This window comes from Lampetra planeri, chromosome 8, assembly GCF_965212315.1.
Source record: "Lampetra planeri chromosome 8, kcLamPlan1.2.h2, whole genome shotgun sequence".
NCBI lineage: Eukaryota > Metazoa > Chordata > Hyperoartia > Petromyzontiformes > Petromyzontidae > Lampetra > Lampetra planeri.
The window spans coordinates 15,735,069-15,757,200 of NC_136114.1; the positions used below are offsets into that span (position 1 = coordinate 15,735,069).

The following is a 22,132-nucleotide window of genomic DNA, read 5'->3' on the forward strand; positions in this document are numbered from 1 at the left end:
ATGCGGTTTGTACGTGGGCGCGTGCCGGTCAGCGCATAAGTTCCTGACGTCATGATAACCACGGACACGGTGTCGTGATTAGCGCTAAGAACCCAGCGATCCGAGTTCCAGTATTAGTGGCGAATATCTGAACCGATCCTGGGACTCCCCGAGGTCTACTCATCCTTAAATGAATACTCCGTGTGCCAACATCACCACTGGGAAGACAAAGGCGGCCGGGCTTGGTGTGTGCCTACTTACTCCCGTGTGTGCTGTTCTGGCCTTAATAGGTCCTCGCTAACAGCACTTGGCCCAACAGTCTGTTGAAAGCGAAATGGGGAAGATTGTCTCTGTGTTTGTTTTGTCTTGATGTATGCGTGTGTAAAAGTGTGTGCGTATTTGCATATGAGTGCGTGTGTGTGCGTGTACGTATGTATGTCTACGTGTGTGTATATTTGTACAAGCCTGCATGTCCATATTTGTGTATGCATGCATAAATGCGTATGCATGAGTGCTATTGTGTGTATGAGTGTATTTATATCTTTGTCAGTGTATGAGTGGGTGTGTCCATCTGTATGTGTGCGTGTGTGGTTCTGTTTGCGCGTGTGTACATGTGTGTAAGTGTGTGTGTCATCTAGGCCATCTCAGTCAGTCGACCCGTGGCACCTGGGTCTGCCCCGTGACCTCCTGCCAGCGGGCGTTCGACACTTGGCCTCAAGGTGCACATGGCCTGGCACAAGTGTCGTGGTGACGTCACCGCCACTTAGTGGAGAATGGCGGTTGTTGTTGTGTGTGTGTGTCTATACGTCTATATATAGTGGGGAGCGGTAGTGTGGTGGTTAGCGCACTGCGCTATGAACCTAGCGACCCGGGTTCGATTCCCGCTCACGGCCAACACCAGTGACGATTATCTGAACCGGTCCCGGGCCCTCCCCTAGGTTAACTCAGCCTCAAATGAGTACCTGGTGCGATGTGTAAACTTCGCCACTAGGGAGACAAAGGCGGCCGGGCGTGGTGTGTTGGCCACCCACCCCCTCGTGTACCATGCCGGCCTTCGTAGGTGCTCGCTAACAGCACTTGCCCCTACAGTCTGTTAAGGCTATACGGGGGATATTTATCTTTGTGTCTGTATGTATATTTATTACGCGTCTGTAACCTCTGCCCTTAGCGGAGAGCGGTGGTGCAGTGGTTAGCGATGCGCGCTACGGACCCAAGCGGTCAGAGTTCGATTCCCGCTCACAGCCAACATAAGTGACGAGTGTCTGAGCTGGTCCTCTGCCTCGCATAGGTCGGCTCAGCCTTAAATTAAGACTTGCTACGTTGTGTTGCGTTTTGCGCATTGGGACCCTAGGGTGGACTGTGCGTTATAAATTATTGTTATAATAATCATTATTATTGTTATTATGAGTATTACTATAATTATTATTGTTAAACGTCAGCACTGGAGAGACAAAGGCGGCCACGCGTGGTGCTGCCACCCACCGCCCCATGTGCTGTGCCAGCCTCCATCGGTGCTCACGAACAGCACTTGCCCCAAACGCCTGTTAAAGGCTCCACGGGGAGGGGATCGTTGTCTTTGTCATGTTGTTGTTGTCGTTGTTGTTCTTGTTGTCGTGTGGAGTTCACCGCTACCGTGACACGAGGGGTCCCTGACCCCCCCCCGTCCGCCCCCCCCACCCCGGCCCCCGCGTGTCGCTGCTGTTTGAGCCGCCGCGACCCCGGCTCGGGGTCACGGCGTCTCCACTCTGTCCCCAAACACAGCAAAGACGATGAGCAAGCACGGCGCGCACGCACCGGCCCTTCCTGTTCGCCCAGATTCTGGGGGACCCTCACGTGTATCTCGGGGGTCTCCAGGGGGTCTCCAGGGGGTCTCCAGGGGTCTATTGGATGTCCCTCGGAAGTCTGTTGAGGTTCTGGTGGGGATCTCTCGCGGCTTGTCTCGGGGATTCAATCGGTGGGATGAGGAGGAGGAAGATGAGGAGTCGAGGGGTAGTCAGGGGTCTTAACGGTCCGGATGACTTCCCCATCTCCCACCTCGTCTCGCACCTCGTCTCCCAAAACAACGACCCCCTCCCCCCACCACCGCCACACAGGGCGACGCGGTGTGCTCCTCGCACGGATACACGTGGTGCGTGCACGCACGTGGCATAGTTGCACAGTGACGTGTCCGTGTCGTGTGTACATCCACTGCTGCATAAGGGGCTCATTACTCTGCTTGAGTTGCCGGGGTTGATTGACCATACTTCACCACGCTGGGTCGAGTACACGTGGTTTATTCACGCAAGTCGTTACACGTGGAACACTCACGCGTGTGGGGTATACACCTCGAGGTACACGTGTACAGAGCCACAACCCATGCGGTGTGTTGTTCACTCGTGTACACGCGGTGTATTCTCACATTCACGTGTAATAGTGTGCCAGTGTATTCACACGCCCGTGTACACGCGGTGTAATTCACTCTTCTCGCCGTGCTGAGAGCGACCTCCAACGAATGAAGTCGGAATGAGAAGCAAGGAGAGGAGGGGAGGGGTGAGGAGGAAGGGTGAGCAGGAGAGGTGAGAGGGGGACTATGAAGTTGCGGTGAGAAACAGGGGGCGTGGTTAGGGGTAGGGGTATTGGTAAAGCTGGGTTCTGATTGGCTGGCGTTGTTCGACTTCGACACACAGCTATGCTGTGGTTGCGCCTGTGTGGGTGTGACCACAGCTACGAGGCAGCGGCGTGCGGCTCTGACCCGACACCCGCACCAGGGCAGCGGGACCCTGGCTCCTCTGCGGATGAAAGGTGGCAGAGCAGCCGCCCAGACGCAGTGGCACCCACAAGGCCCGGGGTAGGAGCGGCTCCAGCGGGGGCGCCGCTCTGGCCAACACCGCCTGCCACGCGAGGTGGCATCACCGCATCGGGCCATGATGACATCGCCACCTTGAGGGGTTTGGTTGGCCCGTGTGGTTCGGACTAAAGGTGGGGATGGGGCTGCCTGCCCTGGTTTACATTCCTCCAATGGGATTTCATACAAAAAAACAGCATCGCCCCCTACTGAGACAACTTGAGACTCAGAGTTGGGGGGTGACCTGGCCCAGCGGTTTCGCGCTCGCCTCTTGTTGGAGAGATTCACGGTTTTATTACAGCGGCCGCGCTGATTAATACTGCGCGTGTATTAACGCTGCACTATTCTACGCTACATCTGCGTCAAGTCGGACGTTAAAAGATCCCGTGATATTATGCGCAAGAGTAGGCCATTGTGTGCCGGCGTCATGGCCCAAATTAGAAAAAAAAATACCCGCAAATGACTAAATTGAAATGCCACGGAGTAATGATCGCGCCCAGCTGTGAAAACTCGACAGGACCCTTCACCTCACATGCGATGACAGCGATGCGTTCATGAACGTATCGCTCGAGGTCTGCTGGCCACGAGAAGGCTACAGGAGAGAGAGAGGGTTCGAGTCGTTTTGCTGTTCCTCCTCCGTTGATGGAGGGCAGAAGACAGTGGTTTACCACGTGGTGCATCGTTTGGGTTGTATGGCCACAGTTGCACTCCTGTGGCTTGTATCTTTAATTTCACATTCATGGAGATTGGCGCAGGAGCCTGCCGATGTCCTGATGCAGTTGGCGGATCGAGTAGAGTGTCTTCGAGGAGGGGTTGTCAAAGCCCCGAGTGAGGTGTGTGTGTGTGTTTTGGTATTTTCTGGACGCTGGCCTCGTTCCACTCTGTTCGCCAGGGTGAGAGCAGCGCGATCTGAGACGGGGCTCGGGACTTGAGTCGGCGGGCGTCGAGACGCATTGTGGAGGTGTTGGTTCACGATGGGTCGGTGGTTGCAGTCGGCAAGAACACGTGCGAACTCCTCTGGCGTGTGCGCGAAGTCTCTGCGGATATCTGGCGGCAGAACCGGGCGCCGGGGGTTGCCATCGGTGTCACGACCCACCTGCAGAACTACCCCTGAGACTCAGTGAGGCTTTCCTGGGTAAACAAGCGGAGTGACACTACATGGGGTGAGGCCGGTGTGCAGGGTGAGGCCGCTGTGCTCGCCCGTCACAGGGAGCTCCTCCTCACCCTGGTGCGAATCTCAGCAGAGCGAATACCCCCCCCTCTCCCTTTCCCTCTCTCCCCCCCCCCTCTCTCTCTCCCCCTCTCTCCCTCTCCCCTCTCTCTCCCCCCCCTCTCTCCCCCCTTCTCTTTTTTTTTTACAAAAAAACTTTTATACACGCAAATACTACAGGAAAGAAAAACAACGGACTGCATCTGGCATATACAAAAAAACAAAAAAGACTTCTGTCGACAGCCATTGAAATCCAGATGTCTCCTTGACATTGCGCTCAACGTGCATCAAACACAAGCAATCGTTTGGTTCTTTCTTGTACATTATCCCGTATCCACACTCTCGGCATCGGATCGGATCCCTCGCCTTAATTTCATTGTCGGTATGGCACTCTCCACAAATGTAAATCACCGGTTGTTGCTTTGCTGGTTGTGCGTCCTTGTTAGAATCCATGTGACCAAGTCACGCACGCCCGGTCTCTCCCTCTCTCCCCCTCTTTTTTATTTTCATAGGACAGGACCATTTATTACATGCTAATTGGAAACAAAGTGAAATTACAAACCATCACAAAAAGATGAATCAATGTGGGCTTCCACTCAGGGTCTTTTGGATAATGCACTGCACATCATATCAATGGCGCCTATTCATTGGGCTTTGTTACTTGCAGAAAGCTGTCCATCATCCAAGATGGACACCTGCAGTTGCAGTATGTCAGCATTAGCTTTGGCAACATGTATGCATTAGCGAGAATAAAAAAAAATGAAGATGCTCCATTTAGCGAGTAAGATGTAATTACTAAAACTGACAAGAATTCTGAAGGCGTAGATACGGGACCCTTGTAAACGACTGCATTTTCCTTACTTGTATTTCCAGATGGTGTTAACACAACATACTGACTGGTCCTTTCTCCATGTCAGCAATGCCGCTTGCTTCGACGCCATTGCACGTGGGGGGATAACTTGGGGGCCGAGTTGGCAGGACGGTAAAAAGAAACGCGACCATTTTTGTGTAAGTTTTTTTACTCGGTGGGAGGCCAGGTGCTGCCGCTGTCTGCTGAGCGACCGCCTCCTGTCTGCTGCTGCTGCTGGGAAGCCTCAATGGTGTCCTCGTCTTCCATCTCCAACTGTGCTGGCGTGTCCGCTTCATTGATGGGCTGCCCGTCGAACCGAAATCTTATCTGACGCATTTGCAGCCCCTGTCTGTCGCAGTTCGCCTTCACCAGCTCGGTCAGAGGAGTATGCCGCTTGATTTTAAACTGCACCACGGAGCCGTCCTGGCCCGCCACCTTCAGGTCGATGTGATCATTCTCCGTCTTCACTCCCTCCTTGGGTTTCTCGTCTCCCATGGTTCGAATCGGCAGCGGCGGCTGTAGGCGGCTCGTGGCCCCCCCATCCCCCCCTCTCTCCCTCTCCCCCCCCCCCTCTCTCCCCCCCCCCTCTCTCCCCGGTGCGCCGCAGAAGCAGCTGCGCGGCGTCCTCTGCTGGGCACGGAGAGGAAATTCAAGGCGAGATTCATCAGGTCAGAGGTCAGGTCGGCGAGGGGCCAGGTGAGGGTCAAATTAATCAGAATAAGAATCTTTATTTAGACTGCGGGAGGAGGAATCCGATGAGCTATGCAGAAAGTTACAACAACAAAAATAGGTGCACTTTGAGGCCACGTGAAGTGTCGAAAGCCCGCTGGCAGGAGATCACGGAACAGACCCAAGTGCCATGGTTTGACTGAGATGACTGGCAGATGCACCAGCTGTGCTCCCCACTGTGCCAACTCGCTGTGTTCGCCAGGCGCTGCGCTCGTCTTGGTGAGCGTCGATCATCTGCTGCTCGAAGGCGACTTTCCAGTTCCCCAGCAGCGTCCCTCACAAACATCCTCCACAGAGGGCGATCGTGACACTGCTGATACCACTCCATAGGCTGCCCCTCCCACTCACACCCCTCCCACACCTGCCCGTCCCACCCCTGTCACTCACACATCTGCCCCTCCCACTCAACACACCTGCCCGTCCCACACCTGTCACTCACACATCTGCCCCTCCCACTCAACACATCTGCCCCTCCCACATCTGTCACTCACCTGTCGTCAAATTCTCGCGAGGCGAGATCTCGCGCTGTGGGGGTGTAAACGGAGCGCGAGGCAGGTCAGGAGTTCTGTGCTCAACTTCAACACCATCGACATCATCATCTACAACAACATCATCAACATCATCTACAACATCGAACTTTCCAGAGGTAACCACGCGCGTCGTGGTACGACTCAGGCACGCGAGTGTTTGCGTTAATGAGTGTGTGTACATGTGTGAGTGCGTGTGTGTACATGTGTGAGTGCGTGTGTTAGTATGTACTGTGTACCAAAGTGAGTGCGTGTGTGTGTATGGCTGTGTGTGTCAATGCGCCTGTATGGGTAAATGAGAGTTTTTTGTGTGGATGTGCATGAAACCGAGTTTGATTCCTGCTCACGGCCAACGATTATCTGAACCGGTACTTGGCCTCCCCTAGGTCGACTCAGTAAATGTGTAAACATTTCCACTAAGGAGACAAAGGCGGCCGGTCATGATGCTGGCCACCTACCCCCTCGTGTACTGTGCCAGCCGAGATAGGTGCTCGTTAACAGCACTTGCCCCAACAATATGTAAAGGCTATATGGGGGGACTTTGTCTTTGTGCGTAAGAATGACCGTTTGTGTGTGCGCGCGCGTGTGCACAAATGCGCAATAAAGATCGACCGAGGAGTCGCGTACCACCCCTGCCCGCAAGGTTCATACTCCGAGCTTAAGGCACAGACTCGATCTCTCTTAGCCCTTCGAGAGCATCTTTGCAATGGCCATCACGAACATTCACGCAGCAATTAAATGAACAGATCATTAGAACTGCGTTCGCAGGGACAGTGTTTGGGCTACGTGCTGTCTTCAGGTGCGAGAGAGGCGACAGAGAGAGCGAGAGACTTGCGTCTCACGATATCGGGTGACTCTGTGGAGGCCTTGTCGAGACGTGTACTCTGCGGGCCCATCTGTGGGGCACTGGGTCTGTGTGCATGACACCACCGGGCTCGTGTTCCTGTGCGTCCCACGGTCTCCGTGGGGATGTGGTGGGACATCCACCCACCGAAAGCCCAACCCGCGCGCGTCGCGATTCCCGATGCTAAAGTCCGCGCCGCGTGGCCCACGCGCCTCTCCCACCCCTCCACCGCACCCGTGCCTCGGGAGACGATGACATGATGCTGATGACGGTGATGGCGATTATGTTGAGATGTATGAGATGATCGAGTTATGATGCTGGTAATGATGAGATGATTCTCGAATGATGATATGGTGATGATGTGATGAGATTATGATGATAATTGGGAGTCTGGGGCTGTAATTGATCCCCGTGCATGGAGGTGGTGGGGGTTGGTGGATCACGCTGAGATTGTAGTGTGCGTGAGACTCCCCGCATCACCCCCTACAGAGCTACGAGGTGGACAATAGATTGCAGAAGAGCAAATAAATTGCTGGCATTCACAGGCGGAGTTCTGAGACCTCATTCGCTGGTCGTGTGGCTTTCAAAAATACGTTTCCGCGTATTTCCCATTCCTTGACACAAAACAAACACGACTCGTCTGGCAAAACAATGCAACGCACGACCCTCCTGAGTCATGGCACCCAGCGAGGTATGTTCTGATTGAAGGAACTGGTATATATTGTTGTATAAATCACGCGGAAGGCTTCCTCGTCGAATCTCAGAAGCAGACTTCAGCCTGGATATTGGTTGGATGGGTGACCACTGCATACCACACGCTTAGCCACGCACTTGCATGCCACTTGCATAGCTCATACGTCCGAGAACAGTGCAGCGATATTCATTGTTACACTGTACTCTGCTGCCACGTCACCAACTCAAACTAACCAGCTGGGTGAAGTATGGTCAAACAGCCCCAAGGACCTACAACGTGTGCAGAGCCCCCCTCCCCCCCTTCAGCAGTTGATTAACAACAGGACTATGCATGGGCTAATCACAATAATCAACAGCCATGATTACTCCACTGCTGGACAAAAGCCTCCCCAATAGTTGCACTCTTACAACTGTTCAGACGTGGCGGTGCAGGACCCTCCTAATGGACGGGCCTATGACTCGGCATAGTGGGCAGCAGGCGCGCCGCGTGTGCTGGGGCTGTGCCTCCACCACCCTCTGGCTCCGTCTCTCTCGACGCGGATGCCCTCGTGTTGTGCACCCAGTGCTGTGCACACGCGCATCGCTCCAGCGCTTCATCCACGACAGCAACACGAGCTCGCAATACAGAGAAGTGGGCAGCATCGCATGCACCAGCGCTGTCGGCCTCATCCAGACCGCCTGCTCAACAGAACCGAGCGTGTGGCGACGTTGTCGTCCAAACTGTTGCGATGGCCACATCCTCTCAACCGTTCGAGTCGGCGGTCGAAGTGACCACACGGCCACGCGTTTAATTCTTGCGAGCCGGCTGTCCGGACAAGGCTTTAATCGCATTGCGTTCGCAGAACCCGTGGCCGCCGAATGTCCTCCGCGCCCCTCCTCACGGCCCCGGAGCTCAGCGCCATGCAGAGCGACGAGTCCGATGATGAGTTCGACGCCACCGAGATGAAGCGCCTGGTCAGCGACCACGACGCCGACGCGGGCGCCCTCTCCGAGCCGCAGAAGAGGCGGCGTTCTCGCCGGGGCCCGGACGAGGCGCCGTGCGCGGCCTGCACGTGGACGCGCGCCCTGGGGCTGTGCGCGGGCCTCCTCGTGCTGTGCGTCGCGGCGGCCTCGTTGGCCTACCTCTCGGGCGACTCCGGCCACACCGTGGTGGACGTGAAGCTGCCGGACGGCGCCGCGCTGCGCGGCCTCCACAGCACCTTCGCCTACGCCTTCCTCGGCATCCCCTACGCCGCGGCGCCCGCGCGGCGCTGGGAGCCGCCCCGCAGCGTGCGGGGGGCCCTCTGGAACGGGACGTACGTGGCCACGGCCTACGGGTCGCCCTGCGCGCAGCGGGGCCCCGCGGGCGAGGTGCTGGGCCAAGAAGACTGCCTCTACCTGAACGTGTGGACCCCCACCCTGGGCGGCGCCGCGCGGCGCCCCGTGATCGTGTGGCTGCACGGGGGCCACCTGACCAGGGGCAGCGGCCACGAGGAGGGCTTGGCGCCCGGGGAGGAGTTGGCGGCGCAGACCAACGCCGTCTTCGTCAGCCTCAACTACCGCCTGGGCGCGCTCGGCTTCCTGGCCCTCAAGGAGCTGTCGGACGAGAACCTGGAGCACACCTCGGGTACGCGGGCCTGGGGGTCATGGCCTGGGGGTCACGGCCTAGGGGTCATGGCCTGGGGGTCACGGCCTGGGGGTCATGGCCTGGGGGTCATGGCCTAGGGGTCATGGCCTGGGGGTCATGGCCTAGGGGTCATGGCCTAGGGGTCATGGCCTGGGGGTCATGGCCTGGGGGTCATGGCCTGGGGGTCTCCGTTTAGGCGTCTGGGTTTGCCCTCTTGTAGAAGAGAGGGTGCCAGGCCACGCGTCTGTGTCACTCGCACGTGTCCCCTGGCCACTGCCCTGTCTCTGTCACATTAAGTGCATTCAATGTACACTACTCCTGTGCAACCCTTCATTCCTGCCCCCGTGCTGCCCCCGTGTCTCCTTGTCCCGCATCTCCCTGCCCCCACGCAGGTAACTACGGCCTCATGGACCAACTGAAGGCGCTCAGGTGGGTCCAGAAAAACATCGAGGTCTTCGGCGGAGACATCGGCAACGTGACGCTGCTGGGATACGAGGCGGGTGCGTGACCCCCCACAGTGCCACCAGAACCCCACCCCCCACCCCCGATTATATCAAACCCCCTTTCTTCTGCCAGTGGCTGCACTTGACGTGAGAGAGACTCGGTCTCATTATGCCACTACTCCCCCGCTCTCTCACCTGGAGCCCCCCTCGCCAGGTACACAGGTCCCTCTGCCGCCCCCCACGGGGGAGGAGTTGAACCTCCCTGCTGCCCCCTCCCCCAACCTAAGATCAGATGGTGGAATGAGACAGTCACGAAAGATCTTAGAGGTCGCTGTGCATCCATCTCCTCAGTGGCGGCAAGTGACATCTCTCCCGGTCCTTGGTGCCCCCCCCCCCCCCCCCCAGGTGCGGTGTGCGCCCTGGCTCTCGCCACGTCTCCAGCCGCCCGCGGCCTCTTCTCGCGAGTCGTGGCCATGAGCGCCTCGTGCCGCATGCTGCAGCCCAACCTGCGGGAGGCCGAGGAGCGTGGCCGCTCCGTCTACAACGGCACGAGCTGCGGCGACGGGGACCTCGCGTGCCTGCGTGGCGCCGAGCTCGGCAGCCTCCTCGCGGTACCGCCCTGGGTCGGGAGCGGGGGGCCTCGCGTGTTAGTAGGGGTGGAGATGGTGGCGTGAGTGGTGTGGCTGGTGTGGTGGGGAGAGCGGTGTGGCTGGTGTAGTGGGGTGAGCCGTGTGGCTGGTGTGGTGGCGTGAGTGGGGTGGCTGGTGTGGTGGGGAGAGCGGTGTGGCTGGTGTGGTGGCGTGAGTAGGGTGGCTGGTGTGGTGGGGTGAGTGGTGTGGCTGATGTGGTGGGGAGAGCGGAGTGGCTGGTGTGGTGGCGTGAGTGGTATGGCTGGTGTGGTGGGGTGAGTGGTGTGGCTGGTGTGGTGGGGTGAGTGGTGTGGCTGGTGTGGTGGGGTGAGTGGTGTGGCTGGTGTGGTGGCGTGAGTGGGGTGGCTGGTGTGGTGGGGTGAGTGGTGTGGCTGGTGTGGTGGCGTGAGTGGTGTGGCTGGTGTGGTGGGGAGAGCGGTGTGGCTGGTGTGGTGGCGTGAGTGGTGTGGCTGGTGTGGTGGGGAGAGCGGTGTGGCTGGTGTGGTGGCGTGAGTGGTGTGGCTGGTGTGGCGGGGTGAGTGGTGTGGCTGGTGTGGTGGGGAGAGCGGTGTGGCTGGTGTGGTGGCGTGAGTGCTGTGGCTGGTGTGGTGGGGAGAGCGGTGTGGCTGGTGTGGTGGCGTGAGTGGTGTGGCTGGTGTGGTGGGGAGAGCGGTGTGGCTGGTGTAGTGGGGTGAGCCGTGTGGCTGGTGTGGTGGCGTGAGTGGGGTGGCTGGTGTGGTGGGGAGAGCGGTGTGGCTGGTGTGGTGGCGTGAGTAGGGTGGCTGGTGTGGTGGGGTGAGTGGTGTGGCTGATGTGGTGGGGAGAGCGGAGTGGCTGGTGTGGTGGCGTGAGTGGTGTGGCTGGTGTGGTGGGGTGAGTGGTGTGGCTGGTGTGGTGGGGTGAGTGGTGTGGCTGATGTGGTGGGGTGAGTGGTGTGGCTGGTGTGGTGGCGTGAGTGGGGTGGCTGGTGTGGTGGGGTGAGTGGTGTGGCTGGTGTGGTGGCGTGAGTGGTGTGGCTGGTGTGGTGGGGAGAGCGGTGTGGCTGGTGTGGTGGCGTGAGTGGTGTGGCTGGTGTGGTGGGGAGAGCGGTGTGGCTGGTGTGGTAGCGTGAGTGGTGTGGCTGGTGTGGTGGGGTGAGTGGTGTGGCTGGTGTGGTGGGGAGAGCGGTGTGGCTGGTGTGGTGGCGTGAGTGGTGTGTCTGGTGTGGTGGGGTGAGTGGTGTGGCTGGTGTGGTGGGGTGAGTGGTGTGGCTGGTGTGGTGGGGAGAGCGGTGTGGCTGGTGTGGTGGCGTGAGTGGTGTGGCTGGTGTGGTGGGGAGAGCGGTGTGGCTGGTGTGGTGGCGTGAGTGGTGTGGCTGGTGTGGTGGGGAGAGCGGTGTGGCTGGTGTGGTGGGGGGAGTGGTGTGGCTGGTGTGGTGTGGTGGGGTGAGTGGTGTGACTGGTGTGCTGGGGTGAGTGGTGTGGCTGATGTGGTGGGGGGAGTGGTGTGGCTGGTGTGGTGGGGTGAGTGGCGTGGCTGGTGTGGTGGGGTGGGTGGTGTGGCTGGTGTGGTGGGGTGAGTGGTGTGGCTGGTGTGGTGGGGGGAGTGGTGTGGCTGGTGTGGTAGGGTGAGTGGTGTGGCTAGTGTGGTCGGGTGAGTGGTGTGGCTGGTGTGGTGGGGTGAGTGGTGTGGCTGATGTGGTGGGCTGAGTGGTGTGGTGGGGTGAGTGGTGTGGCTGGTGTGGTGGGGTGAGTGGTGTGGCTAGTGTGGTGGGGTTAGTGGTGTGGCTGATGTGGTGGGGTGAGTGGTCTGGCTGGTGTGATGGCGTGAGTGGTGTGGCTGATGTGGTGGGGTGAGTGGTGTGGCTAGTGTGGTCGGGTGAGTGGTGTGGCTGGTGTGGTGGGGTGAGTGGTGTGGCTGATGTGGTGGGGTGAGTGGTGTGGCTGGTGTGGTGGGGTGAGTGGTGTGGCTGGTGTGGTGGGGTGAGTGGTGTGGCTAGTGTGGTGGGGTTAGTGGTGTGGCTGATGTGGTGGGGTGAGTGGTCTGGCTGGTGTGATGGCGTGAGTGGTGTGGCTGGTGTGGTGGGGTGAGTGGTGTGGCTGGTGTGGTGGGGGGAGTGGTGTGGCTGGTGTGGTGGGGTGAGTGGTGTGGTGGCTGGTGTGGTGGGGGGAGTGGTGTGGCTGGTGTGGTGGGGGGAGGTGGTGTGGCTGGTGTGGTGGGGTGAGTGGTGTGGCTGGTGTGGTGTGGTGAGCAGTGTGGCTGGTGTGGTGGGAGGAGCGGTGTGGCTGGTGTGGTGGGGGGAGTGGTGTAGCTGGTGTGGTGGGGGGAGTGAGTGGTGTGGCCGGTGTGGTGGGGTGAGTGGGGTGGTGGAGTGAGTGGTGTGGCTGGTGTGGTGGGGTGAGTGGTGTGGCTGGTGTGGTGGGGTGAGTGGTGTGGCTGGTGTGGTGGGGTGAGTGGTGTGGCTGGTGTGTTGGGGTGAGTGGTGTGGCTGGGGTGGTGGGGTGAGCGGTGTGGCTGGTGTGGTGGGGGGAGCGGTGTGGCTGGTGTGGTGGGGGGAGTGGTGTGGCTGGTGTGGTGGGGGGAGTGAGTGGTGTGGCCGGTGTGGTGGGGTGAGTGGTGTGGTGGGGTGAGTGGGGTGGCTGGTGTGGTGGGGTGAGTGGTGTGGCTGGTGTGGTGAGCGGTGTGGCTGGTGTGGTGGGGGGAGCGGTGTGGCTGGTGGGTGGGAGGAGTGTGGTGGAGTTGGGTGGAAAGCACCTGACACCGAGGTGTGAGGTTCATGAGGACCACGTCCACGACAGTAGCGATAGAAGAGTCACAAGGGAGCGATGGAACGGCGCCGAGAGGGAATTGTTGAGCGCTGGTTCAGCACATAAACAGAAACTGCTGAATTTGATTAAATCGTCGCGTACGCGTTTGCAATTCGGCCACGTACATTACTCGATGCCACGAAAGTTTACGCACATCACGTGGCATTGACAAGTGGAATATCTGGTCTGGGCACATGGGCCATAAAGAATTTGCTGACGGTGCACGAAGAGCTACAGCGCGACTCGAGACGCGAGCTCCGGGCAGAGGAGGGGCAGAATGCACGGCATCTCCACGTGGCGCTCGGCACGCCAACACGGGGGTCACCGGGGGTCCTACAGCGAGTGAATGTGTGCGAGTGTCTGGGGGTACGTCTGCAGTGTAGTTGTGTGTGCCTTGCAGCCCTTCATTGGTGCTCGCGAACAGCACTTGCCCCAACAGTCTGTGAAGGCTACACGACGGATCTTTGTCTTCGTGCAAACCTGTGCACGTAACCCGCACTGCCCGTGCGGAGTAGAAGCACCCCTGCACCACCTGCCAGTGCCACTCCGTCGTTCCACGTGGCCTCACAAGGTGCACCACGCCTGGCACGTGCTCTGAACGCCCCCACCCCCCCTCCCCGACGCGTAGGCATCCCCATTCGAGGACTACGCCGCATGGGAGGACTCGCGTCTCGCCTCGGATTTCCCGGCCCCCCAAAGCGAGGAGCCCCCCTTTTTCCCAGCCGTAGTGGACGGGTGCCTCGTGCCCACGCCACTGGCGCAGGGCATCTCGAGGGTGAACGTCTCCCTGGTGCTGGGCAGCACGCAGCAAGAGGTGGCCATCAGGTGAGAGAAGGGACAGAGAGAGAGAGACAGAGGTCCATTAGCATTGATACTCACGCTCGCGATGTACAAATACAACCCCCCCCTCCCGTCCCCTACAAGGGCTACCAGGGGGACTGTGTAGATTGTAGTATCGCAAGAGCGTTGATGACTTAAAGGTGTCGAGGTTTGAGAGGCGATCCGAGTGGCCGTGGGAATCCAAGACGCTATCCACGCGCTTTCATGCCCCCCCAAGAACATTCCTCACCTAAGCGGCCAAGCGTCTCAACGCAGGAGCCTCCTGATAAGCAGTCACGAGACTCGGGCTTCGAGTCGTAAAATGCGGCTCCATACACGCACGGCCCTTTTGTCAAACCGCTGCAGGATGAGGGCCTCCCCCGCGCCATGTGGGTCGTGCGGGTGATTTGAGCACACTGCCGCTCGGTGGATGTGGGGGGGGCGCAGCCCTCTGAGGCCCACCTCGTGGCCCCGCGAGCCCCGGGACCGCCGCGTCACGCGCGGTGGCCACCCATCCAACCACCATCCAGGCTCAACTCTGCTTAGCTTACCAGATCGGGTGGGATTGAGCGTATTCCGGGCAGGTTGGGTCCGATGATGTGCGGTGTCACGTTTAGGTTACTGGAGGGAACAGAACTGTAAACAGACGATCATCAATCGACACGGAGAGGCATAGACGAGATAAAAAATAATTAAATCGCTGCTCTGAACAAAGAGTGTGAGGCAACTCTTCTGAACGCACGCACGCACACACGCACGCAGACACGCACACACGCACGCAGACACGCACACACGCACGCAGACACGCACACACGCACGCAGACACGCACACACGCACGCAGACACGCACACACGCACGCAGACACGCACGCACGCACGCAGACACGCACGCACGCACGCAGACACGCACACACGCACGCAGACACGCACACACGCACGCAGACACGCACACACGCACGCAGACACGCACACACGCACGCAGACACGCACACACGCACGCAGACACGCACACACGCACGCAGACACGCACGCACGCACGCAGACACGCACGCAGACACGCACACACGCACGCACACACGCACACACGCACGCAGACACGCACACACGCACGCAGACACGCACACACGCACGCAGACACGCACACACGCACGCAGACACGCACACACGCACGCAGACACGCACGCACGCACGCAGACACGCACGCACGCACGCAGACACGCACACACGCACGCAGACACGCACACACGCACGCAGACACGCACGCACGCACGCAGACACGCACGCACGCAGACACGCACACACGCACGCACACACGCACACACGCACGCAGACACGCACACACGCACGCAGACACGCACACACGCACGCAGACACGCACACACGCACGCAGACACGCACGCACGCACGCAGACACGCACGCACGCACGCAGACACGCACACACGCACGCAGACACGCACACACGCACGCAGACACGCACACACGCACGCAGACACGCACACACGCACGTACACACGCACGCAGACACGCACACACGCACACACGCACACACGCACGCAGACACGCACACACGCACGCAGACACGCACACACGCACGCAGACACGCACACACGCACGCAGACACGCACACACGCACGCAGACACGCACACACGCACGCAGACACGCACACACGCACGCAGACACGCACACACGCACACACGCACGCAGACACGCACACACGCACACACGCACGCAGACACGCACACACGCACGCAGACACGCACACACGCACGCAGACACGCACACACGCACGCAGACACGCACACACGCACGCAGACACGCACACACGCACGCAGACACGCACACACGCACGCAGACACGCACACACGCACGCAGACACGCACACACGCACGCAGACACGCACACACGCACGCAGACACGCACACACGCACGCAGACACGCACACACATACCAACCCGTTCCCATCACATGCACTGGTGCGGATCGAACTCATTTGATCAGAACACAACTTAACAAAAACATCAACACACTTTTCAATATCACTGCCCTCAGAGGAAATGATATGGGAAGCGACGTTTCAGGCATGGACCCTCCACAACACATGTAGTAAATATTTTGTACTTTTGTGGCAGTGTGTTATTGACGAATGCGATGTGCTCGTGTTGTCTGTGCCAGGGCAGTGCCACAAAACATTGTTGAATCGATCGGAACAACGATCAATAGAACACAGATCAGACAGCACGATCACTGCGAGTCTGATCGGAACACAAATGCTCGGCTATTGGGAACAGCTGGCTCGGATAGTGCAGGGGCGTGTGGGCGTGGGCGTGTGTGTGCGTACGTCTGTCTAAACATCGCCATTAGGGAGACAAAGGCGGCCAGGCGTGGTGCTGGCCACCCACCCCCTCGTGTGCCGTTCCGGCCTTCATAGGTGCTACTCGCTAACAGCACTTGCCCCTACAGTCTGTTAAGGCTACACGGGGAATCTTTGTTGTTGATGTTGTGTCTTTGTGTGTGCGTGTTCGCTGTTCATGTAGACCGCCCTACCCCGAGATGGATCGGTGGACGACGGAGAATTTCAGCTCCACCCTGATGGGTGAGCAGGGGTGCGGGGAATGGAGGTGGGGGGATTCAAGAGACGCGATATTAAAAACTATTTTAAAAACAATCGCCACCCGGGCGAACACGCCCGGCCTCTAGGGTCGGGGCAAGGGTGCGAGGGTGGGCACGGGGAATTGTCATGGTAGCAGCGTGATGTGCCGAGGGGGTGTGCAGGGGGGAGGGGGTGTGGAGGGGAGGGGTGTGGAGGGGTGTGGAGGGGAGGGGTGTGGAGGGGTGTGGAGGGGAGGGGGGTGTGGAGGGGTGTGGGAGGGGAGGGGTGTGGAGGGGGTGTGGAGGGGAGGGGTGTGGAGGGGAGGGGGAGTGGAGGGGAGGGGGAGTGGAGGGGAGGGGGTGGGGGAGAGGTATGCCCCGGGGTTGTACTGCTGCGGTTTGGCGTTTGGATTTGGGGGACTGATAACCCTGACCATAACCACCCTGTACCTCTGGGCCCCTCTGTCCCTTTGTACACTGCCCCATACCTGCCTACCCCCATTTCCCCTGGCCACGCTTGTGAACCTCTTACATTTGCATCTTGAATCTTGACATCTAGCACCGCCATACATGCTGGGGCACACTGTTTTTAATCCCTTGCATTAACATTAGCTACCCCACCCATGCTGCCGACACTTGGGCTACGCCAATTTTAAACCTTTATAAACAGTTTGCCTTTAGAGGCGATCGAAACGTCGTAGTATTGTTATTTTCTTGGAACCTATCTACGTGACTTTACCGAGAGACCCAAAGAATACGTGCATCTTGGTTTACCTAAACGACATCTGTCTCCGTATCCACATGTCATGTGTCCCATGTGTCTCTGTCTCCTGCATACCCTCACTCCTATGTCCCTGTGCCCCCTATGTGCATGTATCGCCTGTGTCTGTCTCTCCGTGTCCCTCGTGTCTGTCTCCCCGTGTCCCTCGATGCTCTCACCTCATGTCCTTGCGTCCCCTGCACGTCCCCTGCACGTCCCCTGCACGTCCCCTGCACGTCCCCTGCACGTCCCCTGCACGTCCCCTGCACGTCCCCTGCACGTCCCCGTCGTACCCAGAGAGGATCGAGAACCTGGCCCCGGGGCGACTGTCCCAGCTGCTGCAGCTCTACCCCCCGGACTGCCCCCCGCCCTGCCCCGGAAAGCGGTACTGCACCGCGGTCACCGACCTCAAGGTCACGTGTCCACTCGATGACCTCGCCAACGCGACCCGGAGCAGGCAGTGGGTCGCTGGTGAGGGGTGCGCGTGTCAGTGTGTACACGGCAACGCGTGTCAGTGTGTGTGTGTGTGCAACACTGTGTACTAGAGGGAGGAGCCGTTGCGCAGAGGTTGGCGTGCTGCGCTACGAACCCGGCAAAGACCCGGGATTGACTCCCACTCACGGCCACCAACACCAGTCACGATTATCTAAACCAGTCCTGAGCCTCTCATAGGTCGACTCAGCCTTAAATGAGTACCTGGTGTGATGTGTAAACATCAGCACTCGGGATACAAAGGCGGCGGGGCGGTGTGTTCGCCACCCACCCCCTCGTGTGCTGTGCCGGTCTTGCATGACTGTGTACACAGCAGCGGGTGCGTGTCCCATCTTCACAGCGACGGCCAGGACGGGACACGGGGACACTGCGCATGGAGACACAGATGAGACACGGGGCAGGCGGATGAGACGAGGGATGTTAAGCGTGGGGATGGACCCCCCCCCCCCCTCACCATCTTCCCTGCAGGCTCGCCCTCCCCCCGTGTGTACCGCTACGAGGCTGCGTTTGTCCCCGAGTGGGGCGCCGAGGCGTCGCAGCGGCCCCTGTTCGCGGCGCGGGGCACGGACGCGCGCGCCTTCCTCGGCTCCCTGAGCGCCGGGGGGCCCAAAATCCACGACCGCGAGTGGGGGTTCACGCGGCTCGTGCGCTACTACCTGATGCGCTTCATCTCCACAGGTGAGACCACCCGCACGAGCCGCTTGGGCGACCCTGACCCCGCACGACAGACTGGTGGGACAAGCGCGGTTAGCGAGTAGCACCCACGAAGTCTGGCACGGTGCACGAGGGGGTAGTGTGACCACCGCCACACCCGGCCACTTTGGATTTCTCAGTGGTGATGTTTACAGGCCGGCCAGATATTTGTTTCAGGTCAAGTCCACCAAGGGAAGGCCCTTTTGTACCCCACGCGTACCCCACGTGTACTCTGTGTACCCCACGTGTACTCTGTGTACCCCACGTGTACTCTGTGTACCCCACGTGTACTCTGTGTACCCCACGTGTACTCTGTGTACCCCACGTGTACTTCCCGTGTGCAGGCTCCATGCCGGAGCAGTGGCCCGAGTGGCCGGGCGCCGCGCTGCTCTCGGATGAATTCACTCCGCGCCACGTCTCCGTGAATGAGTGCTGCGAATTCTGGAGGCAGAGCTCCGAGCAGGGTCCAGCGAGTAAATAACGAGGTGCGGATACCTGTGTGACGACACCTGTACACCTATGACGACACACCTGTACACCTGTGTGACGACACACCTGTACACCTGTGACGACACACCTGTACACCTGTGTGATTATGCAACTTCACACAACAGTGCTCCTGTGTGATTACACACCTGTACAGACATCTGCACATTATACACACGTACATGACACGTGTACACACGTGAATGTTCATGTTGTATGTGCACGTGTCGCTAACACCGCTAATGATTGCTCTCCCCCTCCCCACCCTACGCCTCCTCCCCCCACCACCCCAACCTGTGCGTGCAGACCCTGCGTGCCGCGGGGCCCCCCAGTCGTTGCCACCCCCCTCTACCCCCAGAGCACCCTGCACGCCAGGGGCAATTGGGGAGACGGGTGGGGGTCGGTGGCTAGGAGCAGATGAGTCCTCCGTAGAGGTGGGGGGGGGGGTCCTGTACCCCCCTCTTCTCACCCTGGAAAGGGGGGCATGCGGCTCCGGGGTTACAAACTCTGGTCTCGGGGTCACGGTCGGGGGGGACTTGGGGTCATGGGCAGTGATGTCAGGGTCACGGGGAATGGTCAGGTCAATTTGGGTGTCTCTAATTACCCTGGACTGTAGCGGGCGGGCTGAAGACACTTTATACGATGATGATGTGATGATGATGGTGGTGGTGGTGATGTTGGTGGTGGTGATGATTGGAATTTGTATTTAATGATTTTTTTTACGTGACCCGAGGGTTTCACTCTGGGGGCGGGGTGGGGGTGTCGGCAAGATTCAAATAAAAGCCCTCACTGGATGTTGATGGTGATGATTTTGGTGGTCATGGTAGTGATGATAATGGCGATTTTCAAGATGGAGATGATGGTCGTGGTGCTGTTGATGGTGGTGATGATGATAGTGTTATGGTGCTGATTTATATGATGGTAGTAGTGGTGTTTTTGATGACGATCATGGTGATTTTGATGACAATCGTGATGATTTTGATGACGATCGTGGTGATTTTGATGATTGTGGTGATTTTTATGATGGTAGTGATTATGATTGTGATTTTTTGATGACGTAGATGATGGTGCTTTGATGGTGATTATGTTGGTGGTGAGTTTGAGCTCAGTTGTGATGATGGTATTGATGACGTGGTGAAATATGGTCCAACAACTCCGACGGCTGGCGCAGCGTGAGAGGGCTCTCATCCAGCAGTGGATTGACGAGGCTTGTACGGTCCAGTGCCGTGGTTGAGCTGGCGGAACCTAGCATTAGATTTGAGCAAAAATGGGAACAACTACACGCTGTAGCAGTGTGCGCACGTGTCCACCACTCTGATTTGAGAAGTCCCGGCGAGGCATCGCCAGGATCCAGGCTCGAGAACCCACACCGTGTACTCAAAGGGCCCATTACACATCTGCTGGGATCATTGGGCAGGCGTCCATCGCATGGTGACGACACGGGACTTTCCCCGTGTCGGTACCGCCTGCTCCTGACACCGGGTGAACCATGGCAGCAGTTCTTATGAGGGGCCGTCCTCATAAATGACGTCACGCACCTGGGGGGGGGGGGGGTCAGACATTTGTGACGAGGGGGGGGGGGGGAGGAAATGTGACGTCACCTCAAAATGCGCAACTTTAAATATAGACATGTTCTACTTAAATAGACTTTTTAATAAATGTTTCTCCTACAACATCAGAGTGCAGCGGCCACATTAACTACGCACTACAATGACAATAGTTTAAAGCGATTTGAAGCATGTTTTATTTTGGGGGGGGGGCAGAGCTTTGTGACGTCCATATTTGAGGGGGGGGGTCTGACTTTTTGTGACGCCGTGTGACAAGGGGGGGTAAAAAATCGTCCAAAATCGCCGTGACGTCCATTTTAGGACGGCCCCTGAACGACGTCACTAAATATGAGACGCCGCAATGCAGGCGGCAACCTCGGTTCGGCTCCCAGCCACGGCTGAGATCAGTGGCGAGCGGCTTCCCAACCCCCGTCCCGGGCTCCGACTTGACCAACCTGCACCGCGACTGGCGTGGTGAAGTATGGTGGGACAACAGGAGGGAGGGAGGGACGGGGACGCGTTGTGGAAGGCTCTCCTGTTCTCGCCTATTGCAGCAGCAGCAGCAGCAGCAATGTACTGAGGACGACACGCCCCCGATGCCTGCTCCTCTGTCCTAACGAGGTCGCGGAGGAGATTGAAGGAGGCGATTGCAGCGGGAGGTGAAGCAGAGTGATGGAGAGCGAGGGGAGCGGGAGTGGAGGAGGGATTTGGGCAGAGGGGAGGCGGACGTCGTGGCAGGGGGTGGGGCCGTGGGACAGGTTCGAGGAGGAGGGGGAGGGGTTAGGGACGAGTTGGGGAGGGGATAAGGAGGGGTTATGAAAGAGGCATGGAGGGGGGGGGTTCGTGATGTGTGCGGTGGGGGCTCTGGCATCGCGTCTCGTGGGCCTAGGAGACGGGGCTCGCCTCGCAGGCGGGAAGCGACCGCTCGGGGCTCCGGGGACTCCGAGCGCGACCCTCGCGCTGCTGCCCGAGGCGCGCTGCGCCGACATCGCGGGATTCCCGCTCCACGAGCCACGTCAGCTGGGACCCCGTGCCCTCCACTCAAGGATCTCCAGATTTCACCCGAAAGTGTCGTCCCCGCTCCCCAGCCGGGCTCCAGGGACTCCTCGACCTGATCCGTGTGCCCCCCCCCCGACCTTCCACCCCCCCCCCCGACCTCCCCCCCCCATCCCCACCGGGATGCGCCCCCCACGGCGCCGGCTCCTAGAGGCTGAGCGAGGACCCCCCCCCCCCCTGGCCCATCACCACCACGGAGCCATGGTGAGTTGAGTTGGTCGCAGAGACTGCAGAGATTGATGGGGGGAGGTGATGGAGATGTAACGATGGGGGGGGGGGGTGATGGAGGTGGTGGAGATGTAACGATGGGGGGGGGTGATGGAGTTGGTGGAGATGTAACGATGGGGGGGGGGTGATGGAGGTGGTGGAGATGTAACGATGGGGGGGGGGGTGATGGCGGTGGTGGAGATGTAACGATGGGGGGGGGTGATGGAGGTGGTGGAGATGTAACGATGGGGGGGGTGATGGAGGTGGTGGAGATGTAACGATGGGGGGGGTGATGGAGGGTGGTGGAGATGTAACGATGGGGACGGGGTGATGGAGGAGGTGGAGATGTAACGATGGGGGG

General features: G+C 59.2%; 1 protein-coding gene and 2 pseudogenes across 1 annotated transcript; 1 reads left to right on the top strand and 2 right to left on the bottom strand.

Moving 5' to 3' along the window:
- Positions 1-4,254: 4,254 nt before the first annotated feature.
- Positions 4,255-4,479, bottom strand: LOC144720482 (DNA-directed RNA polymerases I, II, and III subunit RPABC4 pseudogene; annotated as a pseudogene).
- A 537-nt stretch (positions 4,480-5,016) lies between these two features.
- On the bottom strand, positions 5,017-5,380 carry LOC144720483 (small ubiquitin-related modifier 3 pseudogene; annotated as a pseudogene).
- Positions 5,381-6,104: 724 nt separating this feature from the next.
- On the top strand, positions 6,105-19,755 carry LOC144720416 (carboxylesterase 1E-like). Its single transcript, XM_078597195.1, has 10 exons — positions 6,105-6,238; positions 8,499-9,262; positions 9,655-9,762; positions 10,111-10,316; positions 13,749-13,945; positions 16,476-16,534; positions 17,588-17,761; positions 18,251-18,460; positions 18,820-18,960; positions 19,268-19,755. The coding sequence occupies exons 2-9, from the start codon at positions 8,515-8,517 to the stop codon at positions 18,954-18,956; spliced, it is 1,839 nt and encodes a 612-aa protein (XP_078453321.1). The 5' UTR covers positions 6,105-6,238; positions 8,499-8,514; the 3' UTR covers positions 18,957-18,960; positions 19,268-19,755.
- The last annotated feature ends 2,377 nt before the right edge of the window (positions 19,756-22,132 follow it).

Excerpts from the sequence above, each read along its gene's own strand:
- LOC144720416 (XM_078597195.1), top strand. The coding sequence starts at position 8,515 with ATGTCCTCCGCGCCCCTCCTCACGGCCCCGGAGCTCAGCGCCATGCAG. Across the intron at positions 10,317-13,748 it reads AGCTCGGCAGCCTCCTCGCG|GCATCCCCATTCGAGGACTA; the intron begins GTACCGCCCTGG and ends CCCGACGCGTAG. Across the intron at positions 17,762-18,250 it reads GAGCAGGCAGTGGGTCGCTG|GCTCGCCCTCCCCCCGTGTG; the intron begins GTGAGGGGTGCG and ends TCTTCCCTGCAG.